At 39.0% G+C, this 25,499-nt stretch overlaps 1 protein-coding gene across 1 annotated transcript; it reads left to right on the forward strand.

Annotated features, from left to right (window-relative positions):
- The first annotated feature begins 18,610 nt into the window (after positions 1 to 18,610).
- LOC139190918 (uncharacterized) lies at positions 18,611 to 23,090 on the forward strand. Its single transcript, XM_070811408.1, has 3 exons — positions 18,611 to 19,129; positions 21,615 to 22,166; positions 22,683 to 23,090. The coding sequence occupies exons 1-3, from the start codon at positions 18,611 to 18,613 to the stop codon at positions 23,088 to 23,090; spliced, it is 1,479 nt and encodes a 492-aa protein (XP_070667509.1).
- The last annotated feature ends 2,409 nt before the right edge of the window (positions 23,091 to 25,499 follow it).

The following is a 25,499-nucleotide window of genomic DNA, read 5'->3' on the forward strand; positions in this document are numbered from 1 at the left end:
TTTGGACGAAAATTGAAAACAAAACAGAAACTTTAAAACAAAACAGATTGTAAAACGTTTCGGATGAAAAGGATGGATAAAAGGCTAGTTAGGAGGTTCTTCTCCACACATGACACACTTGCAAACAAAACGATTTTCAGTTGTTCTTCCAATAAATTATGAAACTCAACACCCCAAGTTAATTAGATACGCTTAAATTAACCTTCAAGTTCTCCTTAAGTTAATGAATTGGATGGGAAAGCGCATACAACAATTCAAAGCATTCCTCAAAGGTTCCTTACGTGATGAGCACAATAAAGATACAATCAAGAATCATGAAGCACAATGAGAACTATAAGTGTTGACGAGGAATTCGTTACTATGATGAGCATGAAACTCGTGCCAAGAATTCATTCAACGCGATCTTTTTCAAGCAACCTTCACTACTTGTGATTATAAGATTGTAACTATTAGGTGAAACTCCCTCATAATCTAGCATCATATTCATGCATGAAAACTAAGCGTGCACTCTCAATCAACATACACAAATAAGTTATCAATCAAGTAGATGAACGAATTGAATCCACAACTTATGAAATAACAACTGAATGTAATCAAATCATATTGCAAGCATGTACATGGTTTCGAATCACCCCCCCAACTAAGGGGGTTTAGTTCCTCATACTCACAACACAAAGTTTATTGAATTGAAACAATGAAAACATAAGAAAGATTACACCTAAAAGTTCCAGCAATCTGCAATAGACTAGCAAGCACATTCAAGAGCACTCATTCTTCCTTCTTGCTGCGGCACAAGGTATGGAGATGGTTTGGATGGGTTTTGGATGATGGAGAATGGTGGGAAGGTGTCTAGGATGGTGTATGGCACGCTAGGAAGGTTTGGGGTCAGAAAATATGGATTTGGGTGAAGGTTGGGCACGGCAAGGGTAGGGGAAAGGTTTCTGGCGTGAATGGATGTGAATGGGTGTGTGTGGAATATTTTGTGGCTGCAACAAGGAGGTTTATTTAAAGGAAAACAGAAATTAAAACCCTAGGTTGATTAGGAAATCAGAAATTAAGTCTAAGGATTCTAGAATTAGGAAATAAAATCAGAAACTTAAAGGAAATAGGCAAGGATATGTGGCAATTACTTAAAACACAAAAGGAATGTGTTTTAAGTCAGCTTTTGGGAAAGAAACCCTCTCCCTTGCACGTCAAGGAAGAGGAAAGGATGAGGGAGGTGCGGCTCATGTTTTAAGAAAGGAAACATGTCCTAAAACTAAAGGGAAATAGGATCCCTTGCACGGCAAGGAAGGGGGATTAAGGGAAAGGTGCGGCAAAGGTCCTAGAGTGGTTTAGGGCCTTTGTTTGGTGTCCCAAAGTGCTTAAAAGGTATTCAAAGTGGCTGGAAATTAAGGACATTTAGGAATAGGGAAGGTCAACCAAAATAGGAAACCTTGGCTTAACTTTCCTACTTCAAGTAGGAATCCTTGTTGGAGTAGGAATCCTTGAATGAGTAGGAATCCTTCTTCAATTAGGAATCCTTTGTTGATTAGGAATCCTTCTTGGATTAGGAAACCAACTTTCTTCAAGACTTCAATTCATCCACTCCTTTTGCTCCAAAAGGCTCCAATTTGCTTCTTTTTGCACACTTTGGCCTTAGAACCTGAAAACACACAAAAGTGACTTTAAACACTAAAATAGCTAAGTAAACACAACTTAAATGCACGAGAACAAGCCAATTAAGTAGCATAAATATGCTCCTGTCAGCAACCACTTTAGAATCATTAGTCCGGGTAGCTTTTGCTTCCACCCACTTTGACACATAATCAACTACAAGCAAAATATACATGAAACCATTCAAGGAAGGAAAGGGACCCATTAAATCAATACCCTAAATGTAAAAAATTTCAACATTGAGGATGGAAACCTGTGGCATTTGATCGCTTGCACTTATATTTCCTGTTCTTTGGCATTTATCACATGTTAAGCAAAAAGTTCTAGCATCCTTAAAGATACTAGGCCAATAGAACCCACATTGTAACACCTTAAGTGCTGTTCTTTGTGTGCCAAAGTGACCACCACATGCATATGTATGACAAAAGCTTAAAATGGAATGAAACTCAGAATCATGCAGACATCGACGAATAATCTGATCAGGGCAATATTTCCACAAATATGGATCATCCCATACATAAAACCGTGCATCATTCCTAAGCTTATCACGTTGGTGTCTAGTGAGAGTGCTTGGAATTCGTTTAGACACCAAAAAGTTGACCAAATCAGCATACCACGGTTCACTTACCTTAATGGACATCAATTGTTCGTCAGGAAATGTTTCAGAAATGGGTAGGGACTCCTCATTATGCATCATACAGCTTAGGTGGTCAGCCACCACGTTTTCACTTCCCTTTTTGTCTCGAATCTCAATGTCAAACTCTTGAAGAAGCAATATCCAACGAATTAACCGTGGCTTGGCTTCCTTTTTAGCGAGCAAGTATTTCAAAGCTGCATGGTCAATGAAAACAATTACTTTAGTACCAATTAAATATGATCTAAACTTATCTAAAGCAAAAACAACGGCAAGAAGTTCTTTTTCCGTCATGGAATAGTTCAACTGCGCATCATTCAACGTCCGTGAGGCATAGTAGATGACATGTGGCCTCTTGTCCTTCCTTTGTCCTAAAACAGCTCCTAAAGCATAATCGGACGCATCACACATAAGCTCGAAAGGTAGGCTTTAATCCGGTGGGACAATGATTGGCGTCGTGGTCAACAACTCCTTGAGTTGATCGAATGATTTCGTGCATGCCTCATTAAACTCAAACGTCACATCTTTTTGTAGTAGTCGGCAAAGAGGTTGTGCCACCTTTGAGAAGTCTTTGATGAACCTATGATAGAAACCTGCATGGCCAAGAAAAGAACGAACCTCTCTAACTGAAGTAGGAGAGGGTAAGTGACGCACAAGATCTATCTTTGACTTATCAACCTCAATACCAATTTCAGAGATAATATGACCAAAAACTATGCCTTGTTTAACCATGAAATGTCATTTTTCCCAATTAAGCACAAGGTTAGTTTCAACGCAACGTTTTAAAATCAAGCTAAGATTATGCAAGAAACCATCAAAAGAATCACCAAAGACGCTAAAATCATCCATAAAAACCTCAATTATTTTCTCAACATAATCAGAAAATATGCTCATCATGCATCTTTGAAATGTGGCAGGTGCATTACATAAACCTCTTGTTGAGTCATCCTCCTACGAGTCATCCTCCTACGCAAAAGGATAAGTGGCATTCAACAAGATGAAGGTGAATCCTTTCCTACTTATTATGAACGTTTTAAATCTCTTGTTGCCTCATGTCCACATCATCAAATGAAGGAGGAACTACTTCTACAATACTTCTACGAGGGACTTCTACCAATTGAATGTCAAATGCTAGATGCCTCAGCGGGAGGAGCATTGGTGGACAAGACCCCTACGGCTGCAAAGATGTTGATTGCTAATCGAGCGTTGAACGCTCAACAATACGAAGGTGTTGGACAAAGGAGCATGCCATGGCAACATCAAGTCAATGAGGTAAGTGCCATAACCGAACTTCAAAATCAAATGGCTAACCTTACTACGTTGCTTTCTCAGGTGGTGGAAGGTCCAAAAGTCAAAACCGTAGCTTCTTGTGGCGTATGCTCCATGTAAAACCACCATACGGACAAGTGCCCACAATTGATCGAGAATGGAGGGTGGGAGACACTCAATGCCGTGGGATATGGCAACCAATACCAATCACGTGGTGATCCGTTTTCCAATACTTACAATCCCGGTTGGCGTGATCATCCGAATTTCAAATGGCGAGACCCCCAACAAGGCCAACAACAAAGCGGATTTAGGCAACAACCCCCGAGTTTCTATCAAAAGCCGTTGGCACCACCACAAGCCCAAGCACAGCCTGCCCAAAGCAATGCAGGTAATTCAAGTGATAATGATAAGATTTTTCAATTACTTACTACTTTGACGCAGGAAGTCCAAACTCAAAACAAAGAGAGGCAAATACAAGACAAGAGGGTGGAAAACTTGGAGAAGCAAGTGGGATAAATTGCCGAGTTCATGGGGCAATTTCGTGAGCAAGGAAGGTTGCCTAGCTCAACGGTGGTCAATCCGAAAGGTGGATTCGAATCTGCAAAAGCTATGCATTTGCGAAGTGGAAAGCAAGTCGGATCTGACCTCAAACCATCCAAGGCCATTCACGGCCAAGGTGGAACCAACATTGCCGCAAGCTACAAGTGATCCCAATTCGTCCAATTCATCCAATAAAGGTAAAAACGTGTCAAGTTCAGTTCCTACTAATGATTTTCCTGCGAATGTTCCTTTCCCTAGTAGGTTTAAGCAAACAAAGAAAGAAGAAGCGGAAAAGGACATTCTGGAGACGTTTCGGAAAGTTCAAGTCAATATCCCCCTTTTGGATGCAATCGAGCAAGTCCCGAGGTACGCCAAGTTCTTGAAGGAACTTTTCACCAATAGGAGGAGGATTTCGACCAAGAAGGTGGTCAAAGTAGGTGAAAATGTCTCAGCCATCTTACAACGCAAGCTGCCCCCAAAATGCAAAGATCCGGGTAGTTTTACAATTCCGTGTGGTATTGGTAATTCTAGGTTTGAATCTGCCATGTTAGACTTAGGTGCATCTATAAATGTCATGCCATATTCAATTTATGCATCTATGAACCTAGGAGCGTTGAAAAACAATGGTGTGATCATACAATTGGCCGATAGATCTAATGCCTATCCAAAGGGTGTTTTGGAAGATGTTTTAGTGCAGGTTAATCATTTGATCTTCCCGACGGATTTCTACGTACTTGAGATGGATGAATCGGACCATGCCCCTTCATTACCCATCCTCCTTGGAAGGCCATTCATGAAAACTGCTCGGACGAAGATTGACGTCTACAATGGCACTTTGACGATGGAATTTGATGGGGAAGTTATTAATTTCAATCTTTCTGATTCTATGAAGTATCCTAGTGAGAATCATTCATGTTTTGCTATTGATGTACTTGATTCTTTGGCGCAGGACCATTTGGACAATTTGACGGACGATACACTTGAATTGGTCATTGCGCAAGGAAAGCACATGCAAAACATTGAGGCAACCACCAAGGCACCCCACGACATGCATGAAGAGTCCTTGGCCGTACACCCTAGTGAAGCTATCATCGAGATGGTGGCTGCCCTCGAGTCATTACCATCACAATCGGGTAAGTATTCGGACCCTATTTTAAGTTCAGTTTCGGCTAATAAAATGCTTCCCTCAGTTGTGCAGCCACCTACACTTGAACTTAAGCCGTTGCCTAGTCACTTGAAGTACGTTTTCTTGGGCGAGGATGACACGTTGCCCGTCATTATTTCATCCTCACTCACGGCACAAGAAGAGAGCAAATTGGTGCGAGTGCTTAAGGAGTACAAAACGGCAATTGGATGGACCTTGGCCGACATAAAGGGAATTAGCCCTACTACATGCATGCATCATATACTTCTAGAGGAGGGGTCCAAAACATCCCGAGAGGCTCAACGCCATCTCAACCCTCCGATGATGGAAGTTGTGAAGAAGGAGGTAATCAAGCTTTTGGATTGTGGAGTAATCTATCCAATCTCGGATAGTAAGTGGGTCTCGCCCGTTCAATGCGTTCTGAAGAAATCTGGAGTGACAGTGGTAGCTAATGCCGAGAATGAACTTGTTCCTCAACGCATTCAAACCGGTTGGAGGGTGTGCATCGATTATAGGAAGCTAAACGCCACCACAAGGAATGATCACTTCCCATTGCCATTCATTGACCAAATGCTTGAAAGGTTAGCAGGTTATGCTTTCTATTGTTTTCTTGATGGTTATTCTGGTTATAATCAAATTGTCATAGCACCCGAGGACCAAGAAAAAACTACTTTTACATGTCCTTTTGGTACATTTGCATATCGTCGCATGCCTTTTGGTTTATGTAATGCACCTGCCACATTTCAAAGATGCATGATGAGCATATTTTCGGATTATGTAGAGAAAATAATCGAAGTTTTCATGGATGATTTTAGAGTCTTTGGTGATTCTTTTGATGGTTGCTAGCATAATCTAAGTTTGATCTTAAAACGTTGCGTTGAAACTAACCTTGTTCTTAATTGGGAAAAATGCCATTTCATGGTTAAACAAGGCATAGTTTTAGGTCATATAGTCTCTGAAAACGGTATTGAGGTTGATAAGTCGAAAATAGATCTTGTACGTCACTTACCCTCTCCAACTTCGGTTAGAGAGGTTCGTTCTTTTCTTGGCCATGCAGGTTTCTATCGTAGGTTTATCAAGGATTTCTCGAAGGTTGCACAACCTCTTTGCCGTCTCCTACAAAAAGACGTGGCGTTTGAATTCACCAAGGAGTGCACGACATCATTCAACCAACTCAAGGAGTTGTTAACCATGGCACCCATCATTGTTCCACCGGATTGGAGTCTACCTTTCGAGCTCATGTGTGATGCGTCCGACTATGCTTTAGGAGCTGTTTTAGGACAAAGAAAGGACAAGAGGCCGCATGTCATCTACTACGCCTCACGGACGTTGAATGATGCACAATTGAACTACTCCACTACGGAAAAAGAACTTTTTGCCGTTGTCTTTGCTTTAGATAAATTTCGATCATATCTAATTGGTACTAAAGTAATTGTTTTCACTGATCATGCAGCTCTGAAGTACTTGCTCACCAAAAAGGAGGCCAAGCCACGGCTAATTCGATGGATGTTGCTACTTCAAGAGTTCGACATAGAGATTCGAGACAAGAAGGGAAGTGAAAACGTGGTGGCTGACCACCTAAGCCGAATGGTGCACAATGAAGAGTCCCTACCCATTGCCGAGACATTCCCCGATGAACAATTGCTGTCCATTAAGGTTAGTGCACCTTGGTATGCCGATATTGTTAATTTTTTGGTGTCAAAACGTATTCCAAGTGAGTACACTAGGCACCAACGTGAGAAACTTAGGCATGATGCACGGTTTTATGTGTGGGATGATCCGTACTTATGGAAATTTTGCCCCGATCAGATTATACGTCGTTGTGTGGACGATTCTGAATGTCATTCAATTTTGAGTTTTTGTCATACATATGCATGTGGAGGGCACTTTGGCACACAACGCACAGCCCTCAAGGTTTACAATGTGGATTCTATTGGCCTAGTATTTTTAAAGATGCTAGAACTTTTTGCTTAACATGTGATAAATGCCAACGAATGGGTGGTATTAGTGCAAGGGACCAAATGCCGCAGGTTTCTATCCTAAATGTTGAAATTTTTGATGTTTGGGGTATTGATTTTATGGGTCCTTTCCCTTCATCGTATGGTTTCATGTATATTTTGCTTGCGGTTGATTATGTGTCGAAATGGGTGGAAGCCAAGGCCACCCGGACTAATGATTCTAAAGTGGTTGCATATTTTATTAGAACTAACATTTTTGCAAGGTTTGGAATGCCACGAGTGATCATTAGTGATGGAGGGTCACATTTTTGCAATCGGACCATTGAAGTGTTATTGAGGAAATACAGTGTCACCCATAAGGTTTCTACACCTTACCATCCTCAAACGAATGGCCAAGCTGAGGTTTCCAACCGAGAGATCAAGCAAATACTTGAGAAGACCGTTGGGCCAACAAGGAAGGATTGGAGCTTACGGTTAGATGATGCACTTTGGGCGTATCGTACGGCATAGAAAACCCCCATTGGGATGTCCCCCTTTTGACTTGTCTATGGCAAGGCGTGCCATCTTCCTGTTGAATTGGAGCACAAAGCACTTTGGGCCATCAAGAAGTTTAACATGAACCTCGATGAAGCGGGAAGTCAAAGGAGATTGCAATTGAATGAGCTTGATGAGATACGGCACGAGGCGTACGATAATGCAAGCATTTATAAGCAAAAGACCAAAGCTTTCCATGACAACATGATCCGTGGGAAATCCTTCTCAATTGGGCAGAAAGTGCTATTGTTCAATTCCCGTTTACGTTTGTTTCCCGGTAAGTTACGTTCTAAGTGGATTGGACCGTTTGTTATTACTAATGTTTTGTTTAGATGTTGTTTTGTTTGTTTGGTTGTTATTTGTGTGAGTCTATGCTTGAAACATTGAGGACAATGTTTGATTTAAGTGTGGGGGGGTAACCAAAGTGTTTTGATGCAAATTCGTAGGGTTTATCACTCATAACTTCTAAATGTTGTTCCTTGCTGTTTTTAAGTGCTTTTAAGTGTTTTTAAGCTGTTTTAGTGTGTTTTGATTCAAAAATCCGAAAATCCCATAAAAATTTGAAAAAATTGTTTTAAAAAACCCAAAAAGAGTTGTTTTTGTGTGTTTGTTTGTGTCTTAGGGTACCTTCCAACACAATGATGAGGATTCGGTTTGTAATTGCATGATTGTTAAAGAGAGTTATAAACATGGATAAAAGTTTGATTTACTCTTTGGGTTATGCTTGGTTGTGGTTAAAACTAATGAATTCACATGTAATCATAAAGGTAAAATCAGTTTTTGTAACATGCTTGAAGGAAGGAACTCAAACAAACGCTACAACCTTGTGAGACTTGAGCTTAAATGTTTATTTGGAGAGTTAAAATCTGTGCATTCTTGTTTTCTAAAGTAGTTGCATGATCTCATTATTCTTTGCTTGGTTACTATTTAGATGGCGTTTCATCATTTAGTTCTAAATGCTAGAACTCATGCCAATTTCATTCAAAGCATGTTATTGATTTGCATAACACATATTCAAGATAAAGTTGTGTAGTGACCACCACCATAGCCAAAATGCCGTGATCCCCATGTTCATTTGTTTTGTAGGTTTTAACCCCGTTGAGCCTTGTTTAGCCTATGTTTTCTTTGTTAACCCACATTATCCTCACCTAGCCTAGATTAGGACCATCCATACCTTTGTTCTTGAAGCATAGTAATGAATGACTCAAAATGAATTCCTTTTGGTCATTATTGGCAGAAAACAAGTGTGGGGGAAGTGAGTTTTGTTGTGGGTGTGCCAAAGTCTTGAATGAGGCATGAAAAAGAAAAGAAAAAGAAAAATTTCGTGGAAAAAAAAAAGAAAAAAAAAAGAAGAAAAAGTTGTGAAAAGAATGAAAAGGAGTTGAAAAGATGTGAAAAAGAGTTCTAAAGTGTTGATTGTTGAAGAAAGGGTCCAAAAAGTTGAATTCGGCCCTAATTGTTGTTGAATCTTCCCTTTGTGTTTAAAAGTTAATTTCTGTATGCTAATGGGAATTCTGAGTACGATTTCATTGTTTTGCTTACTATTGCTTTAAGAACGTTTGTTTTCCCTATCCTTTCGTTGTTAGCCAACTCCCCTAGCCCCGTTACAACCCTTGACTTTAATCTTGAGTGTTGTGTGTTTCAATTTGTGGAGTTTGAGTTTGGTATGTACATATGGTGTCACTGGTTCTCGCATCTAAGTAGTAGCAATCCATTCAAGAGATCATATCTAAACATGTCATTTACTCCGGAAAATGCTTTTCTTGTTATACATATATGTGAGCATTCGTTTTCATATTTACATCAATCTTCTCACATATAACTAGTGTAGGGTGTGTAGTTAGAAAATCTGAGTGAAAATAGAGTGCATATCTAGTAAGGAATTGAGCAAATTCTCTAAGGCATTTTACTACATTCAAAATCATGTTTTAATTGGTTAAATGTGAACTAGTACGTGGTGACTATGATTAAGTATATGCTTAAGTGTGAAGATGACTAAAATCTGTGGGAATGCTGATTTTTAATATGTCATGTGCATTGGAAATCCCTGAGGCGATTGTTGGAAGGTTTAGGTTGTGTTTTACTCGTTTTGCTTCGTTTGTTTACTTTGTTTCGTTTTGTTTTGCTCGAGGACTAGCAAAAGCTAAGTGTGGGGGAATTTGATAGGAGCATATTTATGCGCCTTAGTTTAGCTTGTTCTTGTTCATTTATAGTGTTTTTCCTTAGTAAAGTAGTCTTTTAAGCTAGTTTCTTGTGTTCTCAGGTTTTAAAGGCATATTACATAAAAAGACGCAATTTGGAGCCTTTTGGAGCAAAATGGAGCTTGGATTGGATATCACATATTTGGAGCCAAGGGTTTGGACGAAAATGAAGATTTGAAGATGATGATTCCTACTTGAGCAAGGATTCCTAGTTGAAGTAGGAAAGAGCCAAATTGAAGATGAAATCCTAGTCCAAGAAGGTGTCCTAATCAATCAAGGATTCCTAGTTGAAGATGGATTCCTAGACGAATGAAGTTTCCTACTCAAACAAGGTTTCCTACTTGAAGTGGGAAAGTGAACCCTATTTGGCCTTGATTTTCAGCAACAAAGAAGTATTCCAAGTTGAAGAAGGAGAAGGTTTCCAAGAAGAAAGAGGAGTCCCAAATACTTTAGGACACCTTATCCTTGTCTTAGAAGTATGCCGTGCATTTTCCCTTGTTTTGGAGGGTTTCTAGAAACCCTATCCTTCCTTGCCGTGCATAACCTTATCTAGAACCTATTTCCTTGCCTTGCAAGGCTTTCTAGAAGCCTTATCTTACCTTATCTAAACCTGCCGCACCTAGAAGGTCTTTTCCCCTTTTAATTCTGATTTTTAAGCCTCTTTCCTTGTGGATTTGGGTTATTCAAGTCCATATCTGATTTACCTAGGGTTTTAAGTGCCTATAAATACTCATAAACCCCCTTGGCCGAATTCACCACCTCTCACATTCATAATTCACTCCACAAAATCAGAAATTCGCCCAAACCTCTCCACACCTTTGCAGCACCATCCCCTTCCCCTAAACACTACTACATCCTTCCATAACCATTCATCCATACACCTAAGGCTCTAAACCTGTCCCTAGACCCTTTGCCACACCAAGGAGGAGGAGAAGGAAGCTTGGAAGTTCATGCAATTCAAGTTCGCGTCGCTGGAATTTCTAGGTGTTTCTTTTCCTTTGATTTCAATGTTTAAATTAAATTCTCTTTGTTTGTGTGTATGAGGAACTAAACCCCCCTTGGCTAGGGGGGGATTCGAAATACATGTTTATGCTTGCGATATGATTTGATTACTTCTAATTGCGTTTCATAAGTTGTGAATTCAATTTACTTATCTATGAGAATTACATTGATTTGTGTGTGTTGGTTGAGAGTGCACGCTTAATTATCATGCATAAATTGAATGCTAGGATATAAGGAAATTTCACCTAATCGTTATGGACTTATATTCACAAGTAGTAAAGGTTGATGATCTCAATCGCGTTAAGTAAATTCTTGGCATAAGTTTCATGCAATCGTAGTAACAAGTGTTTCGTCAATGCTTATGGTTTTCATAGAACTTAATGATTCTTGCTTGTATCTCTATTATGCAATCATGTAGGGGACTTGTGGGGAATGCTTTGGGTTGTCGTATGCAATCATCCAATTCAATAACGTTAGGAAAATATGAAGGTTAATTTAAGCGGACCTAATTAACTTGGGGCGTTGAGAATTCATGGGTTATTGAAAAGCAATTGGAGATCGTTTTGAATGCAAGTATAACATGTGCGGAGATGAACCCCTTAGCTAGCTTTCCATCCATTAATTTAAACCAAATTCGTTTTAAAATCTGTTTTGATTTACAAGTTTATATTTTGTTTTCAATTTCTTAAAAACCAAATCCCCCTTTGTTTTCAAGTGTCAAATTAGTTAGAAAGTGTGTTAGTTTGTGTTTTTAAGTGTTTTGAGTCAAGTTAAAACCTATTTTCGTCAAAATCTTGTTTAGAGTTCAAAACTGCCCAGAAAGTGGTTTTAAGGCAGTTTTGAGTGTTTTTGTGTTATTTTGAGTCTTTTGGTTTGTTTTGGTGTTTTAAGTTATAGTTTTACATTCTTTGAGTCTAGTTAGTGTTTTAAACTTGTTTTTTTACGTTTTTGAGTCAAATCCAAGTGATTTTGCAATCCCTCCTAATCCCTGGCCTAGAAAGATCCCTACTTACGTATTTTGCTACAATTGATAAAAAGAGGGTTTAATTTGTGTGCTTATATATTTCGCATCAATGATTCAATGTATTGGTCCATGAAATCAGAAATAATGATGGAGACAAGGGTGGTGCACGGAAATGAAGTGTAATGATTTAATGGTGCATGAAATGAGTGCAAAAAATCTGGTGCATGAAGGGGACAAGGGTGATCATGCATGGCATGGGTGGAAAGGTGTAAGTGGTGAATCAATGAGTGCAAGGAGGTGAAAGGGTATTGTGCACATGGTAGACAAAGGAAAGGAAGTGGAATGATGCAACAAATGAGTCAATGGAAGGAACATGGATGATGATGCACGACATAGGAATCCAAAGGAAGTGCAATGGTGGTGCACGACAATGATGGAAAGGTGAATGGTGGAGTGACACCCCTTTATGGCTGAGCTCTTTGTCCTTTTTACACTAATTCTTCTTTCTATTTAACACATTTCTAGCCTCTTTAGTCTTCAATTTCATCCATCCACCTTGCTCCATGCATGTGCTATCCATTCCAATCCCAAAACTGCTCCAAAATGCACCAAAATGCATCTTATTGCTTTATAAGGCCTATGGACCTACAAACACACAAAAGTAGCTTAAAATACATAATTAACTAAGAAATAGCAACATAAATGCGTGAGAATAAGCTAACTCAGTCGCATAAATATGCTCCTATCAAATTCCCCCACATTTAGCTTTTGATAGTCCTCGAGCAAAACAAAACAAACAAAACACAACCTAGACCTTCCAACATTTGCCTCAGCGATTTTTAATGAAAAATGACATGTTAAAAATCATCATTCCCACTGATTTTGGTCATCTTTACACTTGAGCACATACTTAATCACAATCACCACTTACTAGTTCACAATTAACCAATTAAATTGATGTTTTGAATGTAGTAACATGCCTTAGAGAATTTGCTCAATTCCTTACAAGATACTCTCTATTTTCACACACATTTTCTAACTACACACCATACACTACTATAAGTGAGAAGATTGATGTAAACACGAAAGACTAGGACTCACAAATGTTTTAACAAAGAAAGCAATTTTCTGGAGTTACTAAGCATGTTTAGATATGATCTCTTGAATGGAATGCTACTACTTAAATGCGAGAACCAGTGACACCATATGCTCATACCAATTTCGAACTCCACAAATTGAAACACACAACACTCAAGATTGAAGTCAAGGGTTGTAACAGGGCTTGGGGGTTAACAAAGATTCTTAAAGAAATAGCAAGCAAAGCAATGAAATAGACACTTGGAATTCACTTTAGAATGCAGAATCAACTTTTAAATACAAAGGGTAGATTCATGCAACACTTAGGGCCGAATTCAATGTTTTGGACCCTTTTTTAACAAACAACACTTTAGAGCTCTTTTTCATACTCTTTTCAATTCTTTTTTCTTTTCACTCTTTTTTTTTTCTTTTCTACCCGTGCCTTATTAAGGACTTTGGCACACACATAGACAATAGAATCACTTCCCCCACACTTGTTTTCTGCAATACATTGATAAAAAAGGAGTTCATTTTAAGTCATGCTTTACTATGCTTCAAGAATAAGGGTACGGATGGTCCTAAAATTAGGGTAGGTAAGGATAGTGTGGGTTAACAAAGAACATAGGCTTAACAAGGCTCAACGAGGTTAAACTTAAACACATAATGAAATAGGGGCACGGTAATTTGGCTTTGGTGGTCACTACACAACTTCATCTTGAATATGTGTTATGCAAATCAATAGCATGCTTTGAATGAAATAGGCATGAGTTCTAGCATTTGGAACTAAATGACGAAACTTAAGGAAATTTGGTGCATTTTTTAGCCTGGATTGGATAGTGCAAGCTGAAGGAAATTTTGTGAAAAACATGTTCATTTGAGCAACATCTATGGCATGCAATTAACATTTAAAGGCGGAATCATGCTTGTATGCACTCAAAAACAAAACATTACCCATGAAATTCAAAGCCTAGTAGAAAGGTGAACCAAGACTCAACTCAAGAATAAAGTGAGTTGAGATATTTTATACCTTTGTTGATTCCTCTTTGCATAAGCAAAGGCTAATCCCCCAAGGAGAGGGCCTTCATTCCTTGCTTCTTAGTTCCATCGATTTCTTGGAGGAGGATGGTTCCAAGTTCCCAAAGTTGAGAACCTCTAATTTGTCCACACCAAGGATGGACTTGAAGAAGAGATAAGTGACCTAGAGGAAGTAAGACTGCTAGCTAAAATCCTCTAGGGTGGCTGGCCTCTTAGAGAGAAAGGGAGAGACATTGTGTTCTCATATTTTCTCTAAAAGAAACCCTAATGAAGAAAAGGCTATAAAGTCATATTTATACCTACCTTCATTGGAGTGGCAAACTTGTAATAAATCCAAAACTCACTCCTTTATCAATATGGCCGGCCATAGGGTGTTATTGGGTTGTTTGGGCCTTTATGAATATTTAGTCATTAAGTTGTCATACAACTTAAGTCAATGGACTTGACGTTCGAAGCCCATTGTGCCTTGAGGCCCAAAACTAACCCGAGGTCTTTAACGAACTTTATTCGTTTGATTAATTAACATATTAATTAATCCTTGCCATAAATAATTAAACCATTTAATTATCCTTACTCATCTCCGTTGTTTCTTCAAACTCTACCTTAACGGTGTACGATCCATTAGGTTCCTTTTAGCGAGGCAGTGGGCGATTAGAACTCTTTCAAATCGATTGTGAATTGAAACTTACTTTCAATTCTCCCTTTAGTGATTATTGATGCAAAAATTAACTTAACGCACAAATTAAACCCTCTTGTTGTCAATTGTAGTAAAGAATGTAAGTAGGGATCGTTTTAGGCCGGGGATTAGGAGGGATTGCTAAAACACTTGAAACTGACTTAAATATGTGAAAACAAACTTAAAAGTATGAAATTAAACTTACAAGACTCAAAACAAAGTTACAAGACTCAAAACAGATTATAGAGACTCAAAACTGCCTAAAAACAACTCTAAGGCAGTTTCTGCTGATAGGAGCATATTTATGCAACTTAGTTAGCTTGTTCTTGTACATTTATGTTGTTTTCCTTAGTTATTTTAGTGTTTAAAGTCATTTTCGTGCAATTTCAGGTTCTAAGGACAAAGTATGCAAAAAGATGCATTTTGGAGCAGTTTTGGGCATGAATTGAATATCTTATGCTTGGAGCAAGGTGGATGGACAAAATTGAAGATCAAAGGAGGCTAGGAATGAATAATGCAATGAAGAAATGAAAATGAAGAACAAAGAGTTCAGAATTGGAAACCAAAGTTTCTAATCTTGGAGGTTTCCATTCTTGAAAGTTTCTATTCTTGGCTTGGAAGTTTCCTAATCCTTCCTCACCTATATTCCAGCCACAAAAGGGTTTCAAAACATGTTAGGTTGCCTAATTACATGTTTCTAGAAGTCCTAGAACTTGCCCTAGATATTGCCGCACCATCCCTTTAATTTCTAGTTCTTTGCTGCACAAGACACAACTTTTCTTTCATATTTTCTACACCTAAACCACATTCCTGTTTTGTTCCATCCCTTGCCGCACAAGGGAGAGATTCTCCTTCCTATTTTATGTCCTAAAACATATTTCCTTTTCCCTAAAACCCTATGCCGCACCCTACATCTTTTTTTACCTATTTTATGCTTCAAAACACATTCCTAAATCTGTCCTACAATTTCTGCCGAATTTCCCTTTCCTTTTCTCTTTAATTCCTGCACCTTTCTTGCCTATTTTCTGACCCAAAATCACATTCCTTTTCCTACATAAATCCTTCCCAAAAACCACTCAAATTGGTAGCCCTTCCTTCCCCTATAAATAAAGGCCCTTGCTGACCATTCTAAGCACTCCACCCTTCACCATAACCAACCTATATCCATCCACCACCACAAATCACCACAAAAACCTTCAACCATCCCTTGTGCTACAGCAAAGAAGAAGGAAGGAGACCCTTGGACGTGCTTGCCATTCAAGACGTTGGATTGTTGGAGCGTTTCTAGGTGTTTTCATTCTTTTGTTTTCAATGTTTCAATTCAATAATCTTTGTTTTGTGAGTATGAGGAACTAAACCCCTCATAGTTAGGGGGTGATTCGAAACCATGTTCATGCTTGCAATATGATTTGATTACATCCAGTTGTGTTTTGTAAGTTGTGAATTCAATTTACTTATCCGTTCGTATAAAAACTGATTTGTGTATGTTGGTTAAGAGTGCATGCTTAATTTTCATGCATGAATTTGATGCTAGAATTTAAGGGAGTTTCACCTAATCGTTACGAACTTATATTCGCAAGTAGTGAAGGTTGCTAGTCACAATCGCTTTAAGTAAATTCTTGGCATAAGTTTCATACAATTCATAGTAACGAGTGCCTCGTCAATGCTTATGATTTTCATAGAACTTAATGATTCTTACTTGTATCTCTATTATGCAATTCATGTAGGGAACTTGTGGGGAATGCTTTGGGTTGTCATATGCAATCATCCAATTCAATAACTTTTGGAAAATCTGAGGGTTAATTAGTGCAATTCACGGTTAATCTGGGGCGTTGAGAATTCATAGCTTATTGAAAAGCAACTGGAAATCGTTTTGTATGCAAGTGTGTCATGTGTGGAGAAGAACCTCCTAACTATCCTTTTATCCATAGTTTCATCCAAAATTCGTTTTAAAAATCTCTTTTCTTTGTTTTCAAATTCGTCAAAACCAAAACCCCCTTTACTTTGTTAAGTCATATTAGTTAGAACTTGTCTTAGATTGTGTTTTTAAGTGTTTTGAGCCTTTAGACACCCAAATTTCGTCCAAATTGTGTTTAGAGCTCAAAACTGCCCAGTTTGTGTTTTTAGGCAGTTTTAAGTGTTTTTAGCTTGTTTTGAGTCTTTTGAGTCTAGTTAAGTGTTTTAAAGCTTAGTTTTATCTATTTGAGTCAGTTTAAAGTGTTTAGCAATCCCTCCTAAGCCCCAGTTTAAGAACGATCCCTACTTATACATATTACAATTGTCAACAAGAGGGTTTAATTTGTGTGCTTAGTTAATTTACGCATCAAATTTTGGCGCCGTTGCCGGGGATTGGCAACTTTGCTAATCCCCCGTTGTTTCTTTTTATTTCTTTTTTTTGTGTCTTTTGTTTTAGTTACTGATTTTGTTTTGCTTTGTTTTATTTACTTTTGATATTTGATTTAGTTTTGTTTCTTTGATTTCAGGTACTAGAGAAGTAAGACATGGATTTTGCTAACATTCAAGCTCAATTGGCAACTCTTACTTCTCAATTGTCACAGATTGCCGGAAGGACCACAATGCAAAGTGTCCCTACATGTGGTGTGTCCTATGGGCAAGGATATCCAACTCATCAATGTTCTCAATTCGCTACAAATGAAGATGCTTGGGGTTATCAATGCCATAGCCAATCATGGGACAACATGTTTTCCAACGCTTACAATTCGGATTGGAGAGATTATTCAGACTACATGTGGGGAGAACCTCAACAATTCCAACATGGTGGATATTGGCAGCAAGAAGAGTTCTATCAATGGCCATATGCACCATCACAGCCACCACAACAATCTGCCCAATTCAATTCAGGTACATGATAGGAGCATATTTATGCAACTTAGTTAGCTTGTTTTCTTGCACTTGTATAGTTAGTTTGTGGTTATTATAGTGTTTTAAGCTATTTTTGTGTGTTTGTAGGTCCAAATGACAAAGTTGGCGAGAAAGTGCAATTTGGAGCCTTTTGAAGCAATTTTGAGCATAAAATGGATATCACATGCTTGGAGTCAAATGGATGGACGAAATTGAAGATCAAAGGAGGCAAGAAATGAAGAAACGAACATGAAGAACAAAGAGTTCAGAATTGGAAACCAAAGTTTCTAAAGTTGGAAGTTGCTATTGTTGGAGGTTTCCATTCTTGAAAGTTTCTACTCTTGAATTGGAAGTTTCCTAATCCTTTTTCAGCTTTGTTCTAAGCCCATGCCGCACCCTAGGGCCCTAATCCTTTATTTTCTACTAAGTTTAAACCCTAATCCATCCACCCTAGGGTTGTGCCGCACCTAGTGTTCTAGAAGCCTAAAAATCTGCATAAAACCCTAATTCTTTTCTCCCTTGGATGGGCCAAGCCCTTAATCTCCAAAACCCTAACCTTTTCACATAAAATTTTGGCGCCGTTGCCGGGGATTAGTAAACTTGCTAATCCCTTGTTTGTGTCATGTCTTTTGTATTTTCTTTTAAAGTTTATCCGTGAGTTTGTGTGTGTGTTTTTGTGTTTCTGCCGAGCCTCCATACTTGGTTGCTGATTGTGTTTGTTTCCTTGTTTCAAGTATTAGTTTATGACTCGTAGTTCTCAACACATTAGTGCAAACATCTTGGAGTTCGACGACGATTTTGAAAGAACTTTAAGACGAAAGAGGAAGCAACCAGAACCTAATCCACCTAGTTCAAGTTCAGAGGCCGAATCTGAATTTGAAGAAGAAGAAGAAGTCATGGCAGCGGACAATCGTACAATAAAAGAACTCTCGGCCTCGGGGTTGGCCAATGCCGCACCCCTTTGCATTCAATACCCCTTGGCTGCTCAAGGTAAGACCAACGAGTTCGAATTGAAGTCAAGCTTATTGCATCACATTCCCAAATACCATGGGCTGTCCATGGAAGATCCAAACAAGCATCTTAAGGAGTTCGAAGTTGTTTGTTCGAGCATGACACCAATCAATGTCGATGGGAACATTTTGATGATGAAGGCCTTTCCATTCTCTCTTGTGGAAAAAGCCAAAGATTGGCTTTATGAATTAGCACCTAGGACGGTCACTTCTTGGGAAAACATGAAGAGGGCGTTTTTAGAGAAGTTCTTCCCCACTTCGAGAGTCATTCTCTTGAGGAAGAAGATTAGTGGCATTCAACAAAGCCAAGGAGAGTCATTTCCAGCATACTATGAGCGTTTTAAGGCTCTTGTCACCTCATGTCCTCAGCACCAAATGAAAGAAGAACTTCTACTTCAATACTTTTATGAAGGACTTTTTCCAATTGAGCGACAAATGCTAAATGCTTCAGCGGGAGGTGCATTGGTTGACAAAACACCAATGGCTGCAAAAACCTTAATTGCCAACCGAGCGCTAAATGCACAACAATACGAAAGGCTTGGACAAAGAGACCCCCCACGGCAGCTGGTGCGTAAAATAACTAAACACACAAATTAACCCTCTTGTTGACAATTGTAGTATGGATAAGTAGGGATCGTTCTTAAACCGGGGATTAGGAGGGATTACTAAAACACTCTAAACTGACTCAAATCTGTAAAACAAAGTTTAAAATACTAAACTAGACTCAAAGAATGCAAAACTAAACTCTAAAACACTAAAACAAACCAAAAGACTCAAAACAGCAAACAAACACTCAAAACTGCCTAAAAACCACTTCCTGGGCAGTTTTGGGGCTCTATCACAACTTGGACGAATTTTGGTTTTCTAATGACCTAAAACACTTCAAAACATATTCTAAGACAAGTTCTAGTTAATATGACTCAAAGAAATAAGATGGGGCTGATTTTGGACGAAAATAAATAAAACAAAGCAAGAACAATGTAAACAGATTCTTAGACAAAATTAAGTAAATTGATGGGTGATAGACTAACTAGAGGGTTCTTCTCCACACATGATACACTTGCATTCAACTTTGATTTCCAATTGCTTCTTTCAATAAACCATGAATCTCAATGCCCTAGGTTAACTGTGATAGCACTTTTTTAACCTTCAAGTTTTCCTTAAGTTATTGAATTGGATGGGAATGCACATACAACAACTCAAAACATTCTCTAAAAGTCCCTTACGTGAAAAGCACAATAAAGATACAATCAAAGATCATTAAGCTTCATGAAAACTATAAGCATTGACGAGACAATTGTTACTATGAAAAGCATGAAACGTTTGCCAAGAATTCACTTAACACGATCGTTTATAAGCGACCTCCACTACTTGCAAACATAAGGTTGTAACTATTAGGTGAAACTTCCTTATATTTTAGCTTCAAATTCCTGAATGAAAACTAAGTTGGCCACCTTAATTAACACACAAAAATAAGTCATCAATCAAACGGTTAAGCAAATTGCATTCACAATTCATGAAATAACAATTAGACGTAATCAATTCATCTTGCAAGCATAATCATGGTATTGAATAACCCCCTAGCCAAAAAGGCTTAGTTCCTCATGTTCACAAAACAAAGGAAAACAGATTTATACATTGTAAATATAAGAAAGAGAACACCTCAATATTCCAACGGTTCGATGTTGAACAGCTAGAATCTTCAAGTACTTCTTCTTCCTCTCCTTTGCTGCGGCACAGGGACCTTGGGCAGGTTTTTGGGTTATTAAATGGTGTAGAATGGATGGGGGACGTATGGAAGTGTTTAGGGTTGATGGGTGATGCGGCTAGGGGTGATTTGTGGCAGAAATTTGGGTGAATGGTGGTAGAATGGTGCGGCTAAAGGTGGAGACTGGTTTCTGGCGTGAATGGTGAATGTATGGATCTTTTGTGGCTGCAAAAGAGGAGTTTATTTAAAGGATTTCAGGAATTAAAACCCTAGGTTATTTAGGTAATCAGAAATTAAGTCTAAGGCTTCTAGAAATAGGAAACAAAATCAGAAAATTAAAGGAAAGGCAAGGGAATATGCGGCAAGGTCCTAAAACACATTAGGAATGTGTTTTAATGCATAAAATCAAGAAACAACCCTCTCCCTTGCACGGCAAGGAAGAGGAAATGTCAAGGGGGTGCGGCAAGGGTTCATAATGTGCAAGGGATGTGTATTTGATGTCCTAGAATGCTTAGGATGCCTTCAAAGTTGATAAAACTTAGGAACATTTAGGAAAGGTCAAACCAAAGTAGGAAACCTTGGCTTAACTTTCCTATTTCAAGTAGGAATCCTTCTTGGAGTAGGAATCCTTGTTCTTATAGGAATCCTCATGTGATTAGGAATCCATCTTCAATTAGGAATCCTTCGTTGATTAGGAATCCTTATTTCTTTAAGTCTTCAATTCATCCATTCCTTTTGCTCCAAAAGGCTTCAAATTACATCATTTTGCACACTTTAGCTTTGGAATCTGAAAACACATAAAAGTGACTTTAAACACTAAAATAACTAAAGAAACACAACGTAAATGCACGAGAACAAGCCAATTAAGTCACATAAATATGCTCCTATCAGCAGCAAGTTAATGAGGTAAGTTCTATGTCCGACATTCAATCACAATTAACTAACCTCACTTCTATTATATCTCAGATGGCCGAAGGGATGAAGATACAAGGACCAAGTGTTTGTGGCGTGTGTTCTATGCAAGGACATCTTAATGACCAATGCCCTCAATTGATTAAGATTGGAGGGTGGGAATCTGCCAATGCCGTGGGTTTTGGGAGCTAAAGTCAGCCACGAAACGATCCATACTCCAACACTTACAATCCGGGGTGGAGAGATCATCCCAATTTCAAGTAGAGAGAGCCACAACAACCTGCCCAACAAGGAGGATTTCGGCAAACACCACCTGGAGTGTTTCAAAGGCCGTATGCACCACCACAAGTCCCACCACAATCTGCCCAACAAAATTCAGGTTCGAAATTAGATAATGATACACTTCTTCAATTACTAAGTTCACTTACGTAGGGCCAACAAAATCAAGCTAAGGAAATGAGTGAAGTGAAGAAACAAATAGGGCAGATTTCTGAGTTTATGGGGCAGTTTCGTGAAGAAGGAAAACTCCCGAGTTCAACCATTATGAATCCGAAGGGAGGTTTTGAATCCACTAAAGCTATTACGTTGAGAAGCGGAAAAGAGGTGGGAATCAAGCCAAATACATCCAAACAAAGTCAAAATGAGGCTGAAAAGTTGCTGATTGAAGAAGAGGAATTGGACAAAGCGACGGCAAGGAAAGAAGTTCCAATGCCGCAGCCATCTAGTGCACCTAAACCGTCCAATTCAGGTAAGGGTGATGTAATTGTGAACCATTCTAACCCTATTCCACCCAATGCACCTTTCCCTCGCAGATTTATGCAATCAAAGAAGGAGGAGAATGAGAAGAACATTCTTGAGACGTTTAGAAATGTGCAAGTGAATATCCCACTCCTTGATGCAATTAAACAAGTTCTAAGGTATGCAAAATTTTTGAAGGAACTATGTACAACAAGAAAGAGGATTTCAAACAAAGAAGTTGTAAAGGTAAGTGAGAATGTGTCTACCGTTTTGCAAAGAAAACTACCACCAAAATGCAAAGATCCAGGTAGTTTTACAATTCCTTGTGTTATTGGAAATACCAAGTTTGAGCATGCGATGTTAGATCTAGGTGCATCCATTAACGTCATGCCCTACTCTATTTATGCATCTATGAACCTAGGGGACCTTAAAAATGATGGTGTTATCATTCAATTAGCCGATCGTTCTAATGCATACCCAAAAGGGGTTTTGGAAGATGTTTTGGTGCGGGTTAATGACTTAGTATTTCCAGCGGATTTCTATGTGCTTGAGATGGAAGATTCAGGCCATTCCACATCCTTGCCAATCCTCCTTGGAAGACCATTCATGAAAACAGCCCGCACCAAGATAGATGTGTTTAAAGGAACACTCACAATGGAATTTGATGGGGATGTTATTAATTTCAATATTTCTGAATCTATTAAATATCCTAAGGATGATCATTCTTGTTTCTCTATTGATGTATTTGATGCTTTGGCGTAGGACTACCTTGACTCATTGGAGAGGGATCCTCTTGAAACCACCATAGTACACGGAGTGGGACTTAACAAACCAAAGGCAGCAAGTGAGCAAACTCACGGCAAGAATAATGATGCCTATGCGGTGCCTTCTAGTGCAGAAATAGAAGAGATGGTTGCTGCCCTTGAGTCATTGCCACAACATCTTGGTAAGCCTCCTAACCCAATTCCAATTCCCGTTTCTACTAACAAGTTGTTACCTTCTGTGATTCAGGCACCTGTCCTTGAGCTTAAACCATTGCTGGACCATTTAAAGTATGTATTTTTGGGAGATGACGAGACATTGCCCGTCATTGTTTCCTCATCACTCACGGCATTGGAGGAGAAGAAGTTGATTCGTGTGTTGAAAGAGCATAAAACGGCAATTGGATAGACATTGGCCGACATTAAGGGAATTAGCCCTACAACTTGCATGCATCGCATACTTCTAGAGGAGGGGGCTAAACCAACTCAAGAGGCTCAACGTCGACTTAACCCTCCAATGATGGAAGTTGTGAAGAAGGAGATTATCAAGCTACTTGATTGTGGAGTCATTTACCCCATCTCAGATAGTCGTTGGGTTTCACCGATTCAAGTTGTACCAAAGAAATCAGGAGTCACCGTGATGAAGAATGTAGAGAATGAGCTTGTGCCTACACGTATCCAAACCGGTTGGCGAGTGTGCATTGACTATAGGAAGCTAAACGCCACCACAAGGAAGGACCACTTTCCCTTGCCGTTCATTGATCAAATGCTTGAAAGGTTAGCCGGTCATTCTTTTTATTGCTTTCTAGATGGTTATTCGGGATATAATCAAATTGTTATAGCTCCAGATGATCAAGAAAAGACTACTTTTACTTGTCCATTTGGCACTTTTGCTTATCGTCGAATGCCATTCGGGTTGTGTAATGCACCAGCCACATTCCAACGATGCATGGTAAGTATATTTTCAGATTTTGTGGAAAAGATTATTGAGGTTTTCATGGATGACTTTAGTGTCTTTGGTGATTCGTTTGATGGTTGTTTAGATAATCTCACTTTAATCTTAAACCGGTGCATTGAAACTAACCTTGTTTTGAATTGGGAAAAATGTCACTTTATGGTTAAACATGGCATAGTTTTAGGTCACATAGTTTCGGCAAAGGGAATAGAGGTTGATAAATCAAAAATAGATTTTGTACGCTACTTACCCTCTCCCACTTCGGTGAGAAAGGTTCGTTCTTTTCTTGGACATGCAGGATTCTATAGGCGATTCATCAAAGATTTTTCCAAGATTTCCCAACCCCTTTGCTGACTTCTTCAAAAGGATGTGACATTCAAGTTCGATGATGAGTGTGAAAAGGCATTCAATCACCTCAAGGAAAAACTAACTTCGGCCCCCATCATAGTCCCACCAGATTGGAGCCTTCCCTTTGAGCTTATGTACGATGCCTCAGATTTTGCATTAGGGGCTGTTTTGGGACAAAGAAGGGACAGGAAGCCACACGTCATCTACTATGCATCCCGAACGTTGAATGATGCACAATTGAATTATTCCACCACTGAAAAAGAACTTCTTGCTATTGTATTTGCTTTAGATAAGTTTCGTTCATATCTTCTTGGAACTAAAGTTATTATTTACACTGATCACGCAGCTTTGAAGTATTTGCTCACAAAGAAGGAGGCCAAGCCAAGGCTTATTCGTTGGATGCTACTTCTCCAAGAGTTTGACGTGGAAATCCGGGACAAGAAAGGAAGTGAAAATGTGGTGGCTGACCATTTGAGCCGAATGGTGCATAAAGAAGATGCCAATGCCGTGCCCATCCCAGAGACATTCCCAGATGAGCAGTTGCTGTCCATTAAGGTAAGTGAGCCATGGTATGCCGATCTAGTTAATTATTTGGTCACTACGCATGTCCCAAGCACCCTAACTAAGCACCAACGTGATAAACTCAAGAAGGATACACGGTTTTATGTTTGGGATGACCCTTATTTGTGGAAACATTGCCCTGACCAGATTCTACGTAGGTGTGTGCATGACTCCGAGTTTCATTCAATTTTAACTTTCTGTCACACTTATGCATGTGGGGGTCATTTTGGCACACAACGCACAGCACATAAGGTTTTAGAATGTGGATTTTATTGGCCTACGATCTTTAGAGATGCTAGAACCTTTTGTATAACCTGTGATCATTGTCAAAGAATGGGTAATATAACATCAAAAGCCAAATGCCGCAACATCCTATATATTCTGTTGAGATTTTTGATGTTTGGGGTATAGATTTCATGGGTCCATTTCCTTCCTCCCATGGTTTTCTTTATATATTACTTGCTGTGGATTATGCTTCGAAATGGGTGGAAGCAAAAGCCACCCGTACTAATGATTCTAAAGTGGTTGCATATTTTATTAGAACTAACATATTTGCAAGGTTTGGAATGCCAAGAGTGCTCATTAGTGATGGAGGATCCCATTTTTGTAATCGAACCATTGAGGCGTTGCTCAAGAAGTATAATGTCACGCATAAGGTTTCAACACCTTATCATCCTTAGACAAGTGGGCAAGCTGAGGTTTCGAATAGGGAAATTGACAGGAGCATATTTATGCTACTTAATTGGCTTGTTCTCGTGCATTTAAGTTGTGTTTACTTAGCTATTTTAGTGTTTAAAGTCACTTTTGTGTGTTTTCAGGTTCTAAGGCCAAAGTGTGCAAAAAGAAGCAAATTGGAGCCTTTTGGAGCAAAAGGAATGGATGAATTGAAGTCTTGAAGAAAGTTGGTTTCCTAATCCAAGAAGGATTCCTAATCAACAAAGGATTCCTAATTGA

Source organism: Malus domestica, chromosome 13, assembly GCF_042453785.1.
Source record: "Malus domestica chromosome 13, GDT2T_hap1".
Classification (NCBI taxonomy): domain Eukaryota; kingdom Viridiplantae; phylum Streptophyta; class Magnoliopsida; order Rosales; family Rosaceae; genus Malus; species Malus domestica.

Excerpts from the sequence above, each read along its gene's own strand:
- LOC139190918 (XM_070811408.1), top strand. The coding sequence starts at position 18,611 with ATGGAAGATCCAAACAAGCATCTTAAGGAGTTCGAAGTTGTTTGTTCG. Across the intron at positions 19,130-21,614 it reads GAGACCCCCCACGGCAGCTG|GGCCAACAAAATCAAGCTAA; the intron begins GTGCGTAAAATA and ends TCACTTACGTAG. Across the intron at positions 22,167-22,682 it reads CAAACAAAGAAGTTGTAAAG|GACTACCTTGACTCATTGGA; the intron begins GTAAGTGAGAAT and ends GCTTTGGCGTAG.